General features: G+C 39.9%; 1 protein-coding gene across 2 annotated transcripts in view; it reads right to left on the reverse strand.

Annotated features, from left to right (window-relative positions):
- The window catches only part of LOC117292979 (axin-1-like), a 36,036-nt gene that overhangs the window by 1,777 nt on the left and 12,292 nt on the right, over positions 1-21,967 (reverse strand). For both annotated transcript variants that reach the window (XM_033775167.1, XM_033775166.1), the window contains exons 3-10: positions 19,152-19,307; positions 10,386-10,503; positions 9,678-9,815; positions 8,865-9,499; positions 8,287-8,424; positions 7,453-7,671; positions 7,010-7,129; positions 5,324-5,500 (exon numbers count right to left, since the gene is read on the reverse strand). In XM_033775167.1, the coding sequence (XP_033631058.1) occupies positions 5,324-5,500; positions 7,010-7,129; positions 7,453-7,671; positions 8,287-8,424; positions 8,865-9,499; positions 9,678-9,815; positions 10,386-10,503; positions 19,152-19,307 (1,701 nt within the window). The remainder of the gene's footprint in view (positions 1-5,323; positions 5,501-7,009; positions 7,130-7,452; positions 7,672-8,286; positions 8,425-8,864; positions 9,500-9,677; positions 9,816-10,385; positions 10,504-19,151; positions 19,308-21,967) is intronic.

Raw genomic sequence — 21,967 nt, forward strand, 5'->3', positions numbered from 1 at the left:
CTTTTCCAGAAAAGAACACGTCAAAATTTACTGGATTTGAAATAAGAAATGGTTGGATTATGACATGTTCATAACACAAGGCATTTTTTATTTGTGTGCTTCCTTTTTATCCACACACAAACTATTTCTCCTGCATGCAGATGTAGGGACTTACTATTGTTGTTCTGTTGTTCCCTTTTCTTAAAAATACCCCTAGTGGGGACCCAGTTTAACAATGAAATTGTTGTTGTGACCTTTGTTCCATTGTGCACAGCTGTGGCTTGGTAGTTAGGCTGGTAACCTTATTATGGTAAGCATAATTTTGTTGTGCTTAGCTACTTTTTGTGCATAAGCAGCTCTATGAAATTGGGCCCAGTGCAATTAGCGTAATTTTTTCCAATTCCCAAAGCACTATTTTTTATGTCAGCCACTCTAAGAATGCCACTAGAATCCAACAATCCCCTTAAAACCTATCCATCCGAGGAGGGGGGGGGGGGGTGATTCTTAGCTCTGTTTCTTGGCTGATTCTCATCGTAAGTCTGAGTGAGTGGTCGAAGTAATACAATTTCCTCCCCATGCAAGTCAACCTAATTAAACCTCTCACAGTGTACTTTCTCCCTCGTTTTGCATTCATCCCCTACCCCCAATGGGTAATGGATGAAACAACATTGTTTTCAATTCACAGATCTTTGCCGAAACACAATTAGAAAGCTGTCACAATCCTCGCTTCAAATATCCATTTAATGAACCCCCACCCCGACTCGAAGAAAAGAAAAAAAGAAAGAAAAAACACACAATAATCCCCAAAACAACAACACATACACACACAAAATTTTCTACCAAAAACAAATTATTTAAGAAACTCTCGATTCAATACTGTTCAAGTCAAAGAAACAATTTTTGCCCGAGCGTATTTTTCTACATTATTTTCAAGGGTGTTTTTTTTTTTTTTTTTTTTTTTTTGTGTTTCTACCGAAAAACATAATACATTGCAAATAACCCTATACTTTGATCAAAACAAGACAACAATTTCCCCTCAAAAAAACATCATGTTGTTGTCTACAGAGGACCCTAATATAGGACAAAACCACAAGCTATGCAGAGTAGTAGCAGACATGTGTGTTTTTTCTTAGCCGTCCAGATTTGCCAAACCTCAGGAGACCGTGGCTAATACTCTAAATGCTTCCTGATCCAGAACCAAGTGGCAAGCAAAACAACAAACGATTGCATCTCGAGCGAGCCCAGTCAGGAGGACTTAAAATAAAGGAAAGACGAGAAGAGGAAAACAGAGGCGGATCAGTTAAGATGGACAGCAATTCGGCGCATCTGTAATTCAAGCCCTAAGGGTCTCTCTCACGTCCATCAATAACATCAGTCAATCTTGCGAGAAGGCGTAGTGCCATCATTTCCTCATCCATTCTTCTCACTCTTCAGTCACAGATAGAGGGAGAAGGGAACAAGTATACAGGTGTCTTATATCTCAGAGGGAGAAGGTTTTCACAATGCTTACAAAAACCTTGCAAAGATTACAGACTTTCCATCAATCTATTCATCTTGTGGATAATTTTTTATGTACAGAAAAAAAAAGTCTCAGGAGACAGGATAATGTTTACACTTTTTTGTTTGTAGGGAATAAAAGAACAGTCTTTCTTTTTTGAATTTCCCTTTTAATTTGTCTGTGAATCATCAGGCCAGAAATCAGTGATGTTCAATTCAGCTGCTCGCTGAAAAGTTACGTGGGGGTTATTTTATTGTGGAGCGTGAATTGAAAAAAGAAGTTCATTTCCCTTTTTTATTTTTTGCTTGTCGATTGATTAGGGTTGTGCAATCACGGGGCAGTATAAACACTGGTGTAGTGACAAACTCTCTCTCTCTTACCTCTCTTCGGTGAGAGGGTTTCGGATATAATCAGAATGGGGTGGAGCTGAGTGACTTAATCACACAACCAAAACATCTGTCCAAATAGTCAATTTAATTCAGTCAGGCCGTGGGGACGGTCCCCCTCAGCTCATACAGCCATCAATTCCAATTGGAGGAGAAAGAAGAAGAAAAAAAAGAGAGGAATATCGAAAGCTCTCCCGGAAAAAAACCTTGCCGACTGTTTTTATTCATGATTATGGTCTCATCCAGTTTAATTACTGTGTTTTTACTGGGGCTGATGTAGGCTCTTGTGAGGCCCTGATTCCACCGGGGCAGGCTTCAGTCTTATCTCGGCCTCGCTTCACATCAAAGACGAGCCGTTTAGGATGATGTTTATGTAGGAGGAATTAATAACGATTGATGCAGTTCAAATATTGCTTTTTAATTACTGTGTTTAGAAAGCTTTTCTATCGAGGTTTCGGTGATAGAGTCTGGCTTGATAAACCCAATAGATACAGCACAGTGCATTACAAAAATTGAAAGAGTATAATAACAACAAAATAAAGAGTGCTTTGATTGAAGCTTTAACAGGGCTGCCAAAAATTTGCATCTTGCATTCAGGGAGACTTTTTCCATAAACCATGGATATATTAAGAATTGCATTCAAAATAACAGGGCAAAAGATTGCATGAAAGGGGTGATTGTCAAACTTATTCATCAGAAGATGGATAGATCTGGGTTTTTTTTCAGGGAACTTTATGCATAATCGGGGAAATTTTGCCTAAGTAGTATTCCAGTGAAAGCTTTCTTCCTCAATCAACTATTCACGAAAATGAATTAAACGCCAGGAAATATTTCTAACAACGTCCCTGGAAGTAAAACAGGTGAGGAATAATACAGAAACGGAATCAAGGATGTTGAGGTTGCCAGGAATTTTATCCTTCACCAATCTCGTCGCTCATCAAACTAAAACAACATCTTGGGCGAAACAGCAACACCTCAACAGGGATGTGACCTTAACAAGTGCCCTGGGGCTCTTGGAATCCTTTTTTCTACCAGGGCTTATATTTTGAATCCAAGATGCATCAGGGTAAAGTGACTGAATCTTTCAGCAGCAAAAAAGCTAAGCACTTCGGGCCTAAGGAAGCAGGGGGGCCTGGAGGCATGTTGGTTCCAGACACAGGGAGCCCTAGATGCTCCCTTGACCAGTCAAGGTATCACATATCGGATGCTTCTCTAGTGTCACTTCACACATTAGAACCTAGCGCCAAAAATGCTCATAAAATAGCAGGCATGCAACTGTAACTTCACCAAAAAAGGGCCAAAAATGCTCATGAAATAGCAGGCATGCAACTGTAACTTCACCAAAAAAGAGGAAATTACAAAATTTCAATGACTTAGTATTTTTCAAATTTGAAAGGTGAAACTGAGATTGAAAAAAGAGGAAATCAGCTAATCCGGGGAAAGAAGTTGCATGCCTGACATAGTCAGCAGAGGAGGTTTAAAAGTGCACACTTTGTGCGGATAGTAAAACTTGCAAGTTGATAAGCTGGGCAGAATGGAGCGATCTATGGTCATGTTTTTGTCTATTGTGTATGAAACCACAAACTTCCTCTTCTATTGTTCTCTCTGAACTCACCCTCAAACACTAATGACTTCTACACAGGCTCTCAGAAAGAATTATTAATATAATAACATCATGTATATTATCATCCTGTATTATCCTCCGGCAATAATGGGAAGGGGGGATGCAATTAAACGATGCGGCATTCCTCAGAAGGGTTCTTGATGAACAAAGACCCAATTATCATCTCAACATTGTCTGATGTCGCAACTTCCTCAAGGAATGAATGGTGGGCTGAACTTTCTTATTAGATCACTCGCTGAGTACAACAATTAGTGGTTGATCTCTCGTTGAATGAAGGAGGAAGATTAATGTACGAAGAGTGCATCTCTATGGTGGAATACAATAGGAATTGTCCAGGTGGGGTTAGCGCTGTAGGGGGGAAAAAACTTTGAATTGCTTGGAGATAAGGATAATTTGCAAAGAGTACATCTCTTCAGTGGAATACAACAGGAATTGTAAGGTGGGTTTTGTGCATTAGGAGGACAAAACTGAAACTAGGAGATAAAAATACTTCGCTGATTATAAAAGTGTTGTTTCTCTTCAACAACATCAAGAGTATCGTCAAATATCGTTGGGCAGTGGTAGTTTGTGTCGACAAGAAGATTTACTCATCAAACACCATTCTTTCCTCAATGATTTACAGATATTACAAAACAAACTTATTTCCTGAATCTCAGAAACTCTGTACATTTGTATTCTTTCCTTTCGGAGGCAGTCAACATCTTGTTAAACCTCAAGATGCACTTCCAATCTCATCTTCAACTATAACAAGACGTGACAAAGAATCTCTTCAACCTGCCGCATCTGTCAATCAACGTCTTGTCCACTTCCCCATCAACGAAACCACTGACCAGTCCCTTAGCAAGTTAAGCGAGAATTCCCCCGTGTTAGAAGTGTCACTATGAGGCGACGGATGCAGTCACGCATGCTCACACACAGCGGGTTAAGAAACCCATCCTCCCCCGGGGTGGTTAAACAACCTCACTTCCCCCTCCCCTCCCTCTCACCCTGTCACTCTACAGAAAACTGGGACTTCCAAGAAAGTGACATCTGAGAAAAATTCTTATCGTTAGAGTTCCGCAAAGGCGTTAAATCAAGAGTGACAACCGAAACATTATTTCTGCAGCGCCGTCTTCTTTTAGGAGACGGTAACCAGCCGTGTCGCAACTCTTTATATTCAATTACAGTGTTCCTTGGCGAGTGGGCTAGGGACGCTGCTCGACTAAAGTGCGAACTCTAAGTCTCTTGATGGACTCCACTTAGCTGGGATTTACACAACTCTGACTGGCAAGAATCACAGCTAAATGGTCACTCCGGGAACATTAACCCGTTGGGATGGTGAAATGTTATTACGAAACCTCTCGCTGAGTCCGTGAGAAGTACCCCCTCGGAGGTTTGCAATAAGCCTGGTGAACTTTAGAGTGGTAAGGTGACGTTTTAATACTCAGCATCAGTTTGCTCAAGTCGTAGTCAGCTTAGTTTCACGTTATACCACAATCAGAGTCAGTTAAAAAATGTTTACTTTTAAGTGTTTGTTCAAATTTGTTGATGTTTATCGTACATAAAACGACTTGTTTCTACCACATTTTCAGAATATCAAATTATCACCCTAAACAAACAACTCTTGCAGTTGAAAATGTTGGTAATCTTCCCGAGTTAGGCAAATTTTCTTTCGAAACCAAATTCCAATAATAGTTTAGGTTTTGTCTTCTCGAAAATGTAAGTAATAAACCAAAAGTGGGACACTTCCTTACCATTGAAGAACAAGAATGAGAAGAAAAAAACAAAACAAGTTTGAGGATTCTTTTTGAAGTTACGAACTACCTCTATTCTTTCCAGGTCTTCTTATCATCTTACCTGTAATCTCCTTTCTTTGAGATGAGCGTCTTGAACTGGGCCAGAGTTATCTTGTTGCCCGGAAGTGTCGTCCTGTATGGGATGGGGTCATTGCAGAAGTAGTAAGCTACCGTTATGGACGTCGCCTCCTTGCCGTCAGGCGGCGCAAATGTGCGTGGCTTGGAACTGCTTTTTCTTCTGTGAGGGATAAACAAGACAGAATTTTTAGATTCCAGGCAGTCCAAGGTTTATCAATAAAAAAGTGCACCAGAAGAGCGCAATCAAGGGCAGTGTCTTCATCGTCTGTCAAGGAATTGCCTCTTTTTTTTTTGTGAGGAAAAATAGCAACTGGAAAGGGTTTAGGGTTTCAAAAGCATTAAAAAGGAAAAGTGCATTGGAACTTGGAGGACAAGGTCAAGGGCAATGAGGGAAAGAATTGATGAGGAATTTAATCAGAAAGCAACATTCCTCAGAGGATCAACGACTTTTAGGGACAAAGTACAATGCACTCAAACATGCAGGTTTAAAAAAAAATGGTAATATCATGAAAAATCATAAACCCTTTTTTTTTTAAAACACCATCAAAAACAAAATCTCATGTAGTTACTTTTTAAGACCAACAAGTCCAAACAAAAGTCATGTCACAAAAATTCACAGTTCCAATAACGGAAACATGACACACTGACTACAACTCTACCAACAGAACAACCCAATTTTTCAACCAAATTAGAATTTTTTTACTGGTAAAAATTATGAAAAATTATGCAACATCTGAGCATATGGTGGTACTTCTACAGAAATGTAAAGTGTCTAATGGGTGATTTCCACAGGTCATCAACATCAATAAGAACATAGACAATTCAATACATTTGATAATTCCAACGCCAAAAAGCAAATTCTCAACAACCTCCAAATCCACGACTATGGCAGCGGTGTGGTTGAGCTGGAATATATACGCCCTAGATACATAAGTGTACCCTCAAGCTATTCTCTACACATGCTCAATTTACATTAACCACAAAATACAGGTTACCAACTCCCGTCCATTTCAAACAATGGTCTAACATCTCTCCACAAAAAGCAAAAAAACACAACAAGGAAAAACAAAAAAAAAGTGAAAGAAAGGAAGCTTTTTGCTCGGACATCAACTCTGTATAATCCCGACATCCATCACAGTGTTGCATAAATTGAGTTAACCATTACGGGGAGCACAACGCCTAATATATGGGTTAACTACACAGGCTGTTTAGCCTGGCCACTAAGTGCTAAATTGGTTTTCTAAAACCTGCACGCCCCGCCAAGCAACATTTTAAATAGACTTTATATCTCAATCACAGGGCTAATTCATTCATACAGTTCAAATTGGCTGGTACCCGGTTAAACCACATGTTTTTAAAGAAAAGAAGAAAAAAAACATTTTTTCAAAATTGTTCTCCTTTTGTTTTTACTGCAGGTTGTTGCTTGAAATTTTTGGACTGCCACTTTTGTGAATATTAAGTTCAAACAGTGGCTGGGTAAACAAATAAACATTTTGGTCAATACTCAATTGTGGTTATGCACTTGTTGAATGGAATCGAAAAAAGAAAAGATTAATGTCGAATAACAAAAGTTAAAATGTCCTTTTGAAGTATTTAAAAAAAAATTGGTAATGCTTAATCTATTCTAACTATTGATACTCTGACAGCATGAGAACATTTTATGACGTACCCCTGATCTTCCACCATGTCTGGTGATGTCACCGGTGCCATTTTAGCAGGGGCTGATGTCACACGGGTTGGCGGGTTACCACTTGTAGGTCTCCGGTCTTTACGGCCTCCGTCTGAATGCCTATAAGGTGGAAGTGAAACTATCCTTTAGAAAGTGTTCCTGACATCTCAACATTTCTGCTCAAATTTTATGTATATTAACACAAGTTTTGGCCTTGTTGCCTTTTCAAAAGTGTCCCCTTGACTTTAAGATTTTCAAATGAAGGTGCCCTTTCAAAATGGTTTTGCCCTCTCAAAGAAGAAATTCCAAAATGCAAAATGGTTTTGCCCTCTCAAAGAAGAAATTCCATGCCTGGGGCAGCAAAGCTAAATAATAATTCTGTTAAAGTTTGAAACTCCACGGTGCAGTGTCTGGGACCCAGGCCAAACTAGAAAAGATCTTACCTTTGTCTCTGCTTGCTGGAGACGTCTATCCTTCTGCGTACTTCCTCCAAGACTGTGAGTGGCTCTGGGGGTTTGTTGAGGGGCATGCTGGGGTCCTGCATGATCGGCTGGGTGGGTAGGTGAGGAGAACTCCTCTGGGGTAGCACCTTGGTCAAACAGTAGGTTCGCTCCTGGGAGGTTGGGCGTGAGGTATTGTAGGCTACTGGCTTCTTTGGCAAACTGCAAGTAAAAAAAAAACAATAGCGATAAAAGTACATTCTTTATTTTAAGGTCCATCATCGAATCATGGTCGACAAGTTGATAAGGCAAAGCACGAATGAGATTAAAATAATGTGAACATTCCTGAAAATGGCTTGCTGGCCTGGGTTTCCCCCTTATTGCAGACCTGGAACCTCCCAGATGTTACAATTCAGGAGGTTTTCAGGCTCTGTGCATCACCAGAAATACACAACTACAGGGCCCAATTTCATAGAGCTGCTAAGCACAAAATGCTTAGCACGAAATTTCTTTCTTTATTAAAACAGGATTACCAACACAATTTCCTTTTGTTGCATAATGCTTGTTAATGGTGTTCAGCTGTTGTTTGCTCATCCTGAAAATCATGTGGAAATTTGGTTGGTAATCCTGTTTATATCAGGCAGAAATTTCATGATAAACAAATTGTTGTGCTTAGCAGCTCTATGAATTTGTGCTTAGCAGCTCTATGAAATGGGCCCAGGTTTGGACACACTGTAGACTGTTTCCTTATCCCGTTGCCAACAAAATATATCTAACATATATTTTTGGGGTTTCCGGTAAAAAAAACCACAGAAATCCCATCGCTTGGTGACGTACCTGTGTCTCTGTTGTGGCATAGATGATGCTTGGGTGATATCGGGGGACATGCGATGACCCGGCCGTCGGTTCTGCTTCCCTGTGATTGGTTTACTGAATCTTTCTCCTTCCTCGATCCATTGTTCGATGTGCTGTTTCCTGTGAGACGCAAACAAGTAGGAGAGGATGTTTAAGAAAAGATAATCTATTAATTTTTCCTTCTCAGTAAAACTCTTGAACTGAAATGACTTTCCAGCTGCAGACCATTTTCTAAAAAAAACTTTTCCTTAAAAACATTCCCCTCTTATTCCCGTTTTCTTTGCGCACTCAAACAAACATTTCCCAAGAAAAACGAGCATCAGGCTGGCTCAGTGGTTTTGTTCCATGCCTTTTAGCTCTGCGGACCTAGTTCAAATCTCACCTCAGACCGGAGCCTTACATGTAGATTAGTTTTCTCCCGTTTGGGTTTTCTTTTTTCGTGTTTCTTATACATCCTGTTATTTGCACTAATTGTGCTGTTGGATGCGCAACAAAATAAACAAGTCTGCGAAGACGTCTTGATTACTTTTTCATAAAAGAGTATAACAACAGCTACTTACCTCTCGTTGTCAGATGGAAGCGATGGAGGTCCTTCATATATTCCACTGTCCGTTGTCTTAGAAATTGAAGATATATCCGACTTTTTACTTGACTTTTTGGGTTTGACATGTCGCGTTGTGTCCGTGAATAAATCCATGGTTATACTATCCCCTCTTGCTCTGAGTTTATGGTATATTGAGTCGCCAAACTCCGGGGGTATTGTTTTCTGCGTAGAGGCATCCATCTCCATCTGTTTGCTGGCTCGCATAGCGTGCCTGTACTGAGCCATGGTCATTTCGGGTTCAACGTTATAGCCAGGCGTGTAAACGTCCTTACTGCGCTGCCTTTGCATGCTTTGCTTGTTGTGCTGGAGTTGATGGTGGGGGATCATCTGCTTCCCTGTCAGGCCGACTGGGGCCATGGAAGCCAGAGGGTTCGACGTCTTCGCCCGGTGCGCCCGGTCCGGTGAGCGCGAACGCGGGGAGAAGTCGCCCGGCGTGTGGCGCGCAGAGTCCTTGAACACGCGGGAAAAGTGGTCATCTAGAATGCTGTTTGGGTCGTCCTCTGGAAGCGTTCCTTTCTCAAACATTGCTGATAACCTGGGAGCGTCCGATGAACTGACTGTCCTGTCGGGATCCACATGTGACTCTTCCTCCTATATAAATTCAAAGAGATGTTGTAGCTGATCAAGGTTTGTATGTAAAAACAATTGCATAATATCGTAACATTTTAGTTGGCAGCCCTTTCTGAAGGAACCTCAGAAAAAAGAATAATTTAAACACTTAGCTTAAAAAAAAATGATAATTGACAAAGGGTAACAAATGAATTTTTACCTCCACTTTTCGTAACCTTGCTGTTAGCCTTTCTTCCGTTTCACGTTGCCTCAAAACCCGTTCTAGTTTCTCGGTCAGAATACGCGCAAACTCCGCTGGCTCCATGGGCTGCACATCTTTTGGAGGGCGCTGTGCGATCTACAAATAAAAACCAAAAACTCCTCAGTGAGTTGAATTTCCAAACATTTCAATATAATAATAATATCACATTTGAAAAACGCCTAATGCAAAAGCCTCTGAAAAGCGCGCAAAGAGGACAATAAGATATACAATGAGTGAAAGATACAATTACAAATAAGCAGATTACCATTAAGCAGCTTCAAAGAAATGAGTTTTTAACAGAGACTTAAAACTGTGTAAAGAATATTTCAGGACACGCGACATTTTTAAGAGAGGTTTGCAAAAACATTATGTGAAAATCTCTTTTTTTGAGTGTTGTTGGTTCTGTAAAAGAATCGGTGTTTAACAATGACTCCAACAATTTAATCAGTATGCTCTGATAATCTTCAGGAGTCATGTTAGGTAAGATCTCACAATTTTGCTTCTATAGCCTCAAACAGCTGTTCACAAAACTGTTCTCAAAACTGTTTTTCCAAATCATTAAGTGTGGTAAGCAACAGTTATTGAACAAGTGGTTCTTGCTCTTAGGAACATAGGGGTTGAGGATCCCTCTGCCCCTTTTAAGGGATGGTGTAACAGGCGACTTACAGGGAAAGGTGGGAATGAAGCAACTCGTCCGTTCTGTCTGACATTCGTCTTCATGGCGCGGTACTGTCGCCTTCGTTGCTGGTGCTTTTGGTGCCTTCCTATGATCGGACCGCCATCACTAAAAAAAAAATATACGACAAACAAGAAATTAGTTTATCTGCAATATACACCTAATCAAATATTTTCAAAAATCCAGACCTGATACTTCACAAAAGGCACTGAAGGCGATTGAAAAACTGACAAGTCTCTAACCTCACGTTCAAATCAAGTACAATCTTAATCTTGTTTTATTTTATACTTAAAGGCAGTGGACACTATTGGTAATTGTCAAAGACTAGCTTTCAAAGTTGGTGTATTCCAACATATGGATAAAATAACAACCCTGTGGAAATTTGAGCTCAATTGGTCATTGAACTTGCGAGATAATGAAAGAGAAAAACACCCTTGTCACACGAAGTTGTGTGCGTTTAGATGGTTGATTTCGAGACCTCAAGTTCTAAATCTGAGGTCTCAAAATCAAATTTGTGGAAAATTACCTCTTTCTCGAAAACTATGTCACTTCAGAGGGAGCTGTTTCTCACAATGTTTTATACTATGAACCTCTCCCCATTACTCATAATCAAGAAAGGTTTTATGATAATAATTATTTTGAGTAAATACCAATAGTGTTCACCGCCTTTAAATTATACAAACATTAAAACATGTCATGGACATCAAAAATATGAAATAAAGTAATTGTACATTTCAAAGAGGAATTTCTGCACTAGTCAAAAGGTCAAATTTATATATATTTATATTTTGGTTGAATACCGTGAAACAATTTAGGTATAAACTGAAACAAAATCACAGACCATATTATTTGAAATGTGACAATAACAAACGTTTTTGGATTTTGACTAAAATTCCACCTGAAGGGTATTAAACACAGTGGCATTTTACACCTTAAGTAACGTGGTGAGTGACTTCCAATTTCTGTTCCATTTTTATAAGACTCTATCCGAAAATGATTACATCACAAAACTGAATTTGACTTTGGAGCCCCTCTTTAACCATTGTGGTCAAACCCCCACCCCCACACCTTTACATGTCAATAACTCTTAGAGTAATTTAACCTGCAAACATATTAACAACATTTGACTGCTCTTAGCACCTGTACAGGGGGCCAGGGAAAACAAATTGGAATATAGCAGATCTACGAAAGCTGCCAGCAGGAAACATGTAGCTTATTTATGATGTCGACGGTTGATTGATCAATGATAATTACACGTTTTCCAGCTGTGTGGGCAAGCTTGATTAATATTGCAATATAATTTTTAACTCTTTGCTTAACACAAGATTTCTAGCAGGATTTTTCTGTTTTGAATATAATCATACATGTACCCCCTGTCAATCAAAAAGTGTATTTGTGTGATAATTGAGGGACTTTTCAGTTAATTTTGGGTCACATTCCGACGGAGGTCCATATTGTTTACTGAGCAGAAACAGTTTTGCATCTTTCCACCAGGGAGATATTTGAAATGACATTCAACATAATAGGGAAAAAGTCACCATAATCGGGAGATTTTCAAACTTGTTCATCAGAACTGTTCAGGAAACTGTCTGAGAATCTGGAAGTGTTGGCAGCTGTGTTTATATTGTGAACTATGAATGAGATGTGATTGAAATAACGCATACAAATTCTGGAAATTAATGAGACCCGTAAATTCAACAAATTTTGCTAAGAACTTAATTCTATCTAAACTTTTCAAAATAAAGTCTTCAAAATATAAAAAGCACTCATTCTTCTTTAGATAACATAGACCAGAGACTGACAGCAAAATGTATTTTCCCGAAAACAAATTCCTGTGTTGACTTTCTTTTCCCCCCGCCCCCTTTTTTTCTCCGTTTACATAATTTCGCCAAGCGCTCTGTGATCAGATGTCTGCAGGGCACATGTCAACCTGGAATTACACCTTGGCTTCAGCATGCATGGGAGTTACATTAAATGCAGATGTCATAACATGCATAATTACATATATCAGCGCCACTGATACTCAGCTAAGGTTCAACGACTCCGTGGATAACTCACACAACGAGTCAGGGGGGGTGTTTATCCAGAAATTCACGCCCTTTCCCCTTTTGCATAATTTCTTTTTCTTGGATAATGATATTTTAGCCATTGAGAAGACTTGTGGGCCGATAAGAATGGTACCCAACTTGAGACACTCAGGAGCCTCCTGACAAGTTCCTAAAATCTCACCTAATTTGCTCTCCCAGGATGAGAGACAGTCTTACTCATGACAGGAAAAAAAAAGGGCAACATCGACCTCACAAGGGGGCAGGGGTTAGGGGTCAATTTAAGGCACTCACCCTAAAGCCTACCGGCATAAGCCATATCAGATTACATGTGCATGAGCAACCTGGCATTTCATTCACCTCATGACAGCAACATTTCCACTACAATGTATCCAATTCAGGTACCCTGCACTACCCCTGGTCAATGACCCAGCATGTCCCCTTTGGATAGGATTAGTTGCCATGGAAACACAAGATTTCGTCTTTTTCTGTTGTGATTTCATAGGGACTGGAGGGGGGGGGGTCGGAGAGATAGACACGTAGGGGAAGTTGGCTCTATGAATAAAAACACTTTCCGTTCTCACAGTGGGTAGAAAGGGTTTGATTCGACACAATTGGTCGTCATGGCAACGCAAATTATTCTATTATACTTGGGGAGGATGGGGCTGTGCGCCGGCCAGAAGGATGTAAAAAGAACTTCCTTATTATTATTATTATGGATAATCAAAGTACGAAAATGATCTTTAGACGTCTCTGCACAATGACAATAGCCTTGTCGTGTTCTCTCAGCCGATTACTCTCTGAATAGCAAATCTGCCTGTAACTCAACCACCTTTCTATGTATCCATTAATCATCTTATCAACTTATACAATCTACTCACGCTGTTCAAAAAAAAAAATTATATGAAGAAGAAAAGAAAAAAAAACCATCGTGGAATTTTGTTTTTATCCATTTCGTAATCCGAGACGTCTTTGTGTCAGTTTTGTAATTTTTTTATACTTTCTTGTGAGGATTGCATTTTGCATTGTAATCTGATATGTAATACGGAAGGAACGTCAAAGTAATTACTGCAGCCTCACTAGATTCATTGATGGAGTCATGTACACTGTGTGATCATGCACAAACTTAACTGGCAGGCACCTGAAAGCCATCCTGAAGTGTTACTGTTACATGTCGACACCAGACAAAGCGTTCAAATGTTTGTGCTGACATACTAAACAACGCCACTTCATATTTTCTTGCAAGTACAAAAAAAAGAATGATTTTGAAGTCGGGTCTTCCGAGTGTTACCAATTGTCTTGGTGTCTTTTAGACACCCTGTTTCAGCTAAGATGAACACATTGTTGGTGAACGATTTGGACACCCAGGTTTTAAATTTCTAGCTAATTTGGACACCCTTTCACCAAACCCTTGCCCAAACCTTTGGAGTCTTCACATTTATTTCTTGCCAAGCTTCTATTTTATTTCAACTAAATTTTGAAAATAAAAAACTAAATGTTGCCTTGTTTTTTTTAAAAGCACAATGTAGTTGTGTATCTAAAATTTTATTTAATAAATATTTTGAATATGAATCAAACGTAAGATCAAAATGAATTTAGCAAGGCGACGCGAAGAAATCAGACCGATAACGAGTACTAATTTTTCCAAGTAGCGTCGCAAAAAAAATGATCAAAAGTGAATTCATACAAAGAACAGTGACAAGGGGGAGTACATGACCTTGACCTAAAATCAACCAGACCAATAATTACTAATTTCACTCAAAACCCGCGTAGCACAAAGCCTAATCATATCTGAAGTATCGCACCCCTTCACTTTCTTATCTTCTTTATTCCGCCACATATAAGATATTTTTATTTTTTTAAATATATGATCGCGTTCAAACAACACAACTCAAATCTTTTCCTTCCACGATCGAGGAGAAATGCCCCCCCCCCCCCCCCCCTGAGTAGGGAAGGTCACGGTGGGACCGATGCTTGCAGGTGAATGGGCTCCGGGCTCTGGCAAAATAATAACTCGATCAATTTCATGAACGGCTGAATACGCATCTTATGCCCATGAGGGTGGGAAAGTGGTTTGACCTTGCCCTGTGCGGACAACGTGGTCTGCCCTGGCCGGCACTCTAAATTATTCACTGTATTATTTTTTACAATGGTGGTAAAAAACTTGCAGTTTGCTTATACAACAACATCAGGAATCTTTTTGTGACTTGTACGTGACTTTTTTCAAAATTCAGTGGTTTCGTGTATTGTTTTTTTAATTACTATTTTATTTCATTATCATTATTATTATTTTTGGTTTATTTATTAACTATTATTTATTTTGATTGGGGGGGGGGTTGGGTGGGTTGCGAGAACAGGACACATTCAGCAAGTCAGTAACACTAATTCCAAAGCAAACACAAGTACAATCACCACCCCAGAAATATTACTCAAAGTATATCGCAGCCGCTAACCTTCAACCATGCAAGCTACCCCCCCCCCCCAAGACCGATGACATTAGCATAATTTGCTCAAGAGATTAAGAAGTCATGGTGGGTCCAACACTTTCCTTTCCGGAATAGAGAAGTATCCATGCAAGTTGAAACCTCATCATGGTGTCCTTATCTCCCCCCCCCCCTCCCTAAAAGAAGTTTTAAAAAAATGTAAATGTTTGCAATTTTCCTGAAAAACAGAACGAAAATCCTTCTTTGCAACCACTGCATTAAATCTGTTCCAGGCAAAACATATCTGGACTGTTTCCCCCCCCCCCAACCCTCAAGTTCAAAAATCTTTCACTGCCATAAAAAAAACCTCTCCTATAATCCAATTAAAGTTGGTATTTGGAGCCAGTGAAGTGGCATGGCAAATCCCTCCACTCCTTTGTGGGGCTACACAACATCCTGTAGGGCACCCTCATACAAAAAAAAAAAAGATATAAAAGAAAGAAAGAAACAAAACTGCTGCGAGAATAATTCCATGCTCTCCCCCAAAAAAGGCAAGCAGAGATGGGAATCTCAAGCAGCTAACACATTCACTCCTGGGTTTCTGTCTGTATGCAAATGAGATGCATAATGCAGGCTCTTTCAAGGAGTTTCCTAGGGATAGGATTAACACCCAAGGGTTTTACAGAAATACCCATTGAAATTTTTCTGACAAGGGAGCTTGTGCACTGTTAGTGAAGGGCTGTTTTGTTGTGTGTGTGTGTGTGTGTGTGTTTGTTGAGCATGATAGAGGTGACTATAGTATAGTCGATTTAGAGTTAGAAATTGTAATTTTTGTTATACTGGTGGTTTATGCAGTGAAAGATTTCCCTGGTATAGCAGAGCAAAGTTCTATGCAAATTGTATCACTTCAGCTGCTATTCAACAATCATCATTTGCTACTCACAATAACCATTCAGTGTGCACAAATTTTGTTTTGGTCAAAATATTTTGCTATGCAAAAATGTTGGATGAAATTGTTTCCCCCTTTATGTACAACGAAGAATTTTAAAACATAAATTATAAGAGGTATGCTGTGATGACAAGATGAGTTAGTACGACACCTCAAGGATAATATCTCCGGTAGAACGTTGTGGAACCCCCAAGAACCCAACTCTTACTGTTATTGAAGAAACAGTGAACACCCACACAGACACAAAGAAACAATCCTTCCACTCATTGTTACCATTCCAATCTTTCGTCTCCTAATTATAGCTCTCCATCCTTCATATCTGTCGCCCTTGAATCATATAAATCTAATTGTGAATTATACCCGCTTGCAAACTTTCCCCATTGCCCACCGCGGTCTTGTTTGCATAGCAGTTACGATAATCAAGGGACTGGTGGGAAACAGGAGCCCAGAAAAAGAAAGAAAAGAGGAGAAGAAAAAAACCTTTAAAGCGTTTCCATTTAGACGCCCCCCAACAAGGACCCTCTTATTACCGGTTGTAACAATGTTATATTTGGTAATTGGCAGTGTGAACCTGTGAATAGAAACCTGCTGCTTGTGGGACCAGCCATGTCTCCCAGCTTGAACCGAAGCAGTGTCCTGTGACACACGGTGCCTTCTGTTTCACTTGCCGCCACAATCAAATTGAATTACGTCGGAAAAATCAACTCAAAAACCCCTGAACTGAAGCAGTCTCCGCTTTTACTGCCCCGATCTCCAGGGGGGGTTAGGGGGAGAGTTAATTTCAAGCAAGGGGAAGACAGCAACAACTGTTACAGTTCAAAAAATGCAGGCAGTTCCACTTTGGGGGCTTGATCAAAAAAACAGTCAGACAATGCCGACATCCATTTTTTTAATCTGGCGAAATTTCTGACAGCCAGGCAGCGCTTGTATAGTGCAGAGGAAAGCAATACAAACAGGCTGGCGTGGAAGCGACGTGTTAGGCACTCGACTTCAATAGCTGCCGCTTTTCCCCTAGACAAGCTGGTCAGGGAGGCATGTTCAAATAGACGTTTATCGGGAGATTTTCTAGCTGACGGCATGCAAAAAGGAGCATGGCGGCAGCACAAAGGGACGCCTGCTTATGAAAATTTGATTCCGAGATAAAAGCCCGCACAATAGAAAATACCACAAGTCATTCAGTCGTGTGATTGACTTCGTATTAGAGTCTTTTAGATAGCGCTGACCGTTATAAACACCGGGCAAACAACGGCATTGTCGCGCCATCGTCGGCACAGTACTTCCTCAGCAGAGGCTTGGCTCAAAAGTAAAAAAAGGAGGGGAAAATACCCCAAATATTTGGCATTGAAAATCAAGAAAGGAGGGGGGGGGTGAAAAATACATCTTTATGCTGATTGGAAAATTGTCTTTTCGAATTGTGTCAATAATCATGTATCTGATCCAACATGATGGGTTTTATCCATTGAATCCAGTCCCCCAGACATGATTTGCATTTGTACCCGAGGCGTTCGACTGATTTCATTATCCTTGCCAGGATGAAGCAAACCCAATTTGTCGATAAGATCATAACTGGGTCATTGAGTAAGACTTCGTTTAAGTCGGCGGGCCCTTACAACTTTTTCTTTGACCCCCCCCCTGAAATCTCATAGGACTCCTTTCTAATGATTGGGCTTTTTTTTCTCTTTCTGATCTGGGCGATATGACTTGGCTCTTGACTTTTCTACCCGAGACTGGATCCCTAAATTGCACGTAAATCTGAGATCTTTAAAAATAAAAAGTAATCCCAGAACTGCCGACATAAACAATTCTACTCTAAAAAAGAAGCAATGTTCGGATGCTGTACTTGTGGGGATCTTTTGCTTCATTCTCTTTGAACTAGATATAAAAGCAGGGTTCAGATCTCAAAGAGCTGTGGTTCTTTTTTTGTGAATTTTTATTTGGATAAATATTCTCCAAATTAAAAGCGTCAAAGAATTTCACCGACATTAACATCAAAATTGCTTTTTTCAGGTTGTTTGTTATCTGTTGCAAAACAACAGATTCTCTCTCACCCTGTATCTATAATATTATATTCCTTTACACGTACATGTATTTCTTTGTTGTTTGTTTGTTTGTTCAATCAGCCCTGATACTTCGGCTTTTAAGGGGCACGGCAGTTTTGCCTTGACTTTTTGTAAAAATTTAGGGCACCAAGGCAATTTTCAAAAATTTGGAAGGGCATCACGGCAATCATAAAAAGTTGCGAAGGGCACGACGGCAGTTTGAAAAAAAACCTCCGAGTTGCCTGTTAAAAATAGTTCTTCAAATTTTTCCATTTTCTAACTGTTACCCAATGAAAAAAAGAAAGCATTCATCTAATTCAACAAAATAAAGAACAACTACTTACAATACACAATAAATAATTTTTGTTCATACGTAATCCTACTATTGGTCATGCACGTTGAGTAGTTTTTCGTAGAGCACTAAAATTCCCACGTAACTGCTCCATTTTGACACGATGTTGACAGAATAAATGCATGCGGTGCGCGACGCCTATGCTGTACATGATGGTACATCACATGTACCAAGCATGGGGAAAACCACTATCCCAGCATGCAAAGACACGTCGAGTCTTTTTCTCAAGGTGTTTAGCGTTGGTTCGCGTAATTTTACCACTAGAGGGCGTTTAATCTCACGCTATCGCTCTGTTCCGAAACGCCCTCTAGCGTTCGATGTTTTTAGTATTTTTTTTGTCGCACGCAAAGAACAACGACTAACGGGCCTGAAATCTGCTGTTGTACCTTACGTGGGTGAAATTTGGGGTATATTTCGTTGCGTGAAATTTACACAGACATCGGGACTTTTTGGCTTATTTTCGAACTTTGACAACGTTGAATATAATTTATTTTCGGGACGAAGGGCACGGCGGCAATGATGAGAAAAGGGCACGGCAATCATTGCCGTGAAAAATTGTTTTTTTGAAGGGCATTGCGGCAATCGGTAGGGGCAACGACGGCAATTGCCGTCGTTGCCGTCGTGAAGTATCAGGGCTGTTCAATTATGTATATTTGTTTACACATTATTGATCAAATTTGAAAGTAATGACGCCAAGACATTATTAAAAGCCCTAAGGAACATAAATGCTTTTTACATTAATCTACAAAGTTCTCTCTTTTTTTTTACAAAGAGCTATTTTATTCTTTGTTTCAATGATTTTCTTTCAAAAACTGACAAGCGTGTCTTCTTCACAAATATCTGCATATTCCTTAAGTCAAGTCACTCAAGATCCTTGCCTTGAAATTACCATCGCCCCCTCCCCCCTCCCCTGCCAACCAAACATAGTATTACTCATGTACTACTTACACACTCGAGTCCGTGAGCGACATTGTATCATCAGAGATAGCATCGCTCGATAAGCTCTGTAACTCAGAATCGTTAGTGGAAACGGCCGGCGCGAAAGACGTGAAGCTCGGATGGTATGGACTGAGTACTCTGGCGCTGCTTCCTCTCAAATAGCACCTGTCACACAAAAGGGGAAAAGAAATATCACCTGTTAAAAACTGCAGACAATGCCAAAATGGACGCCAAGGTGTTTTCCTTGGCGCTGGCAAGAGGGAAGTCTTTGGGTGGGGAGGAGTCTTAGACGAGGCTGTCACAGCTTTCAAAGCATGATACAGGCTTCGTTTTTTGAAATGGCAAAGACGCCACGAGGAATTTTCTCCTTACAAAAGAGCATCCTATATAAGGAAATTGTACATTTCTACTGTAGCTACATGGGCACGGAGGCAATGACATGGGGGCACCGAGGCAATGACATGGGGGCACCGAGGCATTGACATGGGGGCACCGAGGCAATGACATGGGGGCATGGAGGCAATGACATGGGGGCATGGAGGCAATCCCCTTCGTTGCCTCCATGAAGTATCAGGCCTGATATTTTGTTCTTGTACGACCTACGTTACAGATCGCCTTTTCTTACTTGGGAATGAGAGTGAAAATTCCTGAAAAATGGCTCACAGGTCTGGGGTGGGGTCCCCAACAGATAAAATATTATTTTACACCATTTTTTGGGTGACGTTAGAGACTTTCTATTTGTTTCCGATTGTCTTGAGGACACATATTGAAAAACGAGTGTATTTTTACAAAACTGAATTTGACCTCTTTAAAAACAAACTTTTAGTAGTTTCCTGGTTAGGTCCGAGACTTCTCCCAAAATGTTTTTATTTTATTATAATACAAGTTTTGGGGGCAGTTTTGACCTTCAAAATGACCAACATGCTTTTAAACTTATAGTAAAAGCGGATATCCTCCTAAGACCTTCTTTGAATTTCAGGATTTCAGTCAATACGAAAAAGAAATAGATTCTACAATTGGCAAAATCCAAACCACAAAAAGAAGAACAAGAAAAATCCTGAGCAAAAAAAGTGTCTTCTACATTCGCACCTGAAACTCACCACACTAATAAAAAAAGAAAAATCAATAAAAGGCACTCAGCCAATTACAGATATTTTCTCTGTGACCACTCGGGTGGAATCACATTAAAAAGCTCAGGTGACAAACATCATCTCTCTTTTTTTGGTCACTAACCTATCGCCCAAAATCAGGCGTAAGTTCACAGCACTTTCAGACACTTCTTTTTAAGAATTTTCTTTTTTTATTTGTGGCTTGGGCCATTTGCCAGTTTCCTACCCCGACAAGGATTAGATCAACACAATTTTTCGGCCACACTGCTTGCCCAGTTGGAGACCAATCCCCCCATGGTTCCGTATAGTTTGAGACGAGAGGGAAATAAAAGCCTCCTGTTTTGTGTTGGCGTACAGGAGGCTGATTTTTTAGTGCGATACAGGGAAAATGGACAGCTTTTATGGATACAGAGTTTGTGCTTGAGTGATCAGCAGGTCGGAGCAGGAGAAAAGGCAGTCACTGGTTGGACAAACACAAAGGGTCAATGGCGGGGCCCCATACAGGATGGACTCTAAACCAAGAATAACTGGGGAAGAACATATCCATCATGGGGGACGTTAATGCAACATCTGGCCCCATTTTCATTTTATGTAAGAAAATATTCACACCAAACCCACTCACAATGTTTTTAAGTTCTTTCTGAAAACAAAGCAACAAATTTGGGACTGCACTCAATTTCATAAACCACCAAAATTAAAAACTGTGGTTTTTTTTTTCTCTCTCTTGATTCCTTCTCCCAATTCCTCACAAAATTTAGTTTCTAAAATCCTGTTTTTTCAAATACTAGTTTCTAATTTAGAACTTGAGTTACAATCCTAAAAAAACACCACACACTTCAAGTCCAATATCTGTCGTTTGACAAAGTCTTGTAAAACCACATAATCTGTACATTTATATACATTTGTACATGATACATGTAGACCGTCGAAGTCATGAAAAAGCGCACACAAAAATTAAGCACAATTTTTTTCAAGCACATTTTGGTTTGGCTTTAATTCCCCCATCCTTGCTTTTTGTTTGTCAACCCTGCGTTGTAACTGTAACTGACATCTTTTCAGGAATACGATACCTAGAGTATTGCACTCAAACTATTAGTGCAAGAGATACTACTTCTAGCCCTGGACTTGTATGACCTACATGCATTACAAAACCTCTACTCTCCCTGTCCTTTGATGTTTGCCGCCTAAATGCCATCTGCCTGTATAAAGGACTCAATACTAACAAGGGCAATTGCAATACCTGCAAAGGATGTGAAACTCATTTTGTAAAGTGTGCTTTGAGAAGGAAAAAGGGGGGTGGGTGGTGTATTAAACTTGATTTGTTTATAGTAATGGATTGGTTTACGTGTTAAAGTTGTCTAGAGTAGTAGATGTGTTGTGTGTAAGGCTGTTTATATTTGGCCGTGGCTACATGTGTGCAAAATGCATGCTGTTAGATGTGTATGTACATGAGAGTTTTATACAGGGTACCAGCTACAGTTGGTTTCTACACATAGTGTGCATTGATCATGCTGAATAGAATGGCATGACTGTACTATCATTATGCACCGTAGAAAATGACATGGGGCTTTGCAGGTAGAAACAAAAAATCATGACTTATTTTGAGGCAGTGAACAAAAACTGAATTTGTTACTAATGATTGATGCATTTATTAATGGAGTGCATGAAATCCTTTCACCAATTAATTGTTTTGTATAATTAGCACTTCAACCTTGA

This window comes from Asterias rubens, chromosome 7 (assembly GCF_902459465.1).
Source record: "Asterias rubens chromosome 7, eAstRub1.3, whole genome shotgun sequence".
Classification (NCBI taxonomy): domain Eukaryota; kingdom Metazoa; phylum Echinodermata; class Asteroidea; order Forcipulatida; family Asteriidae; genus Asterias; species Asterias rubens.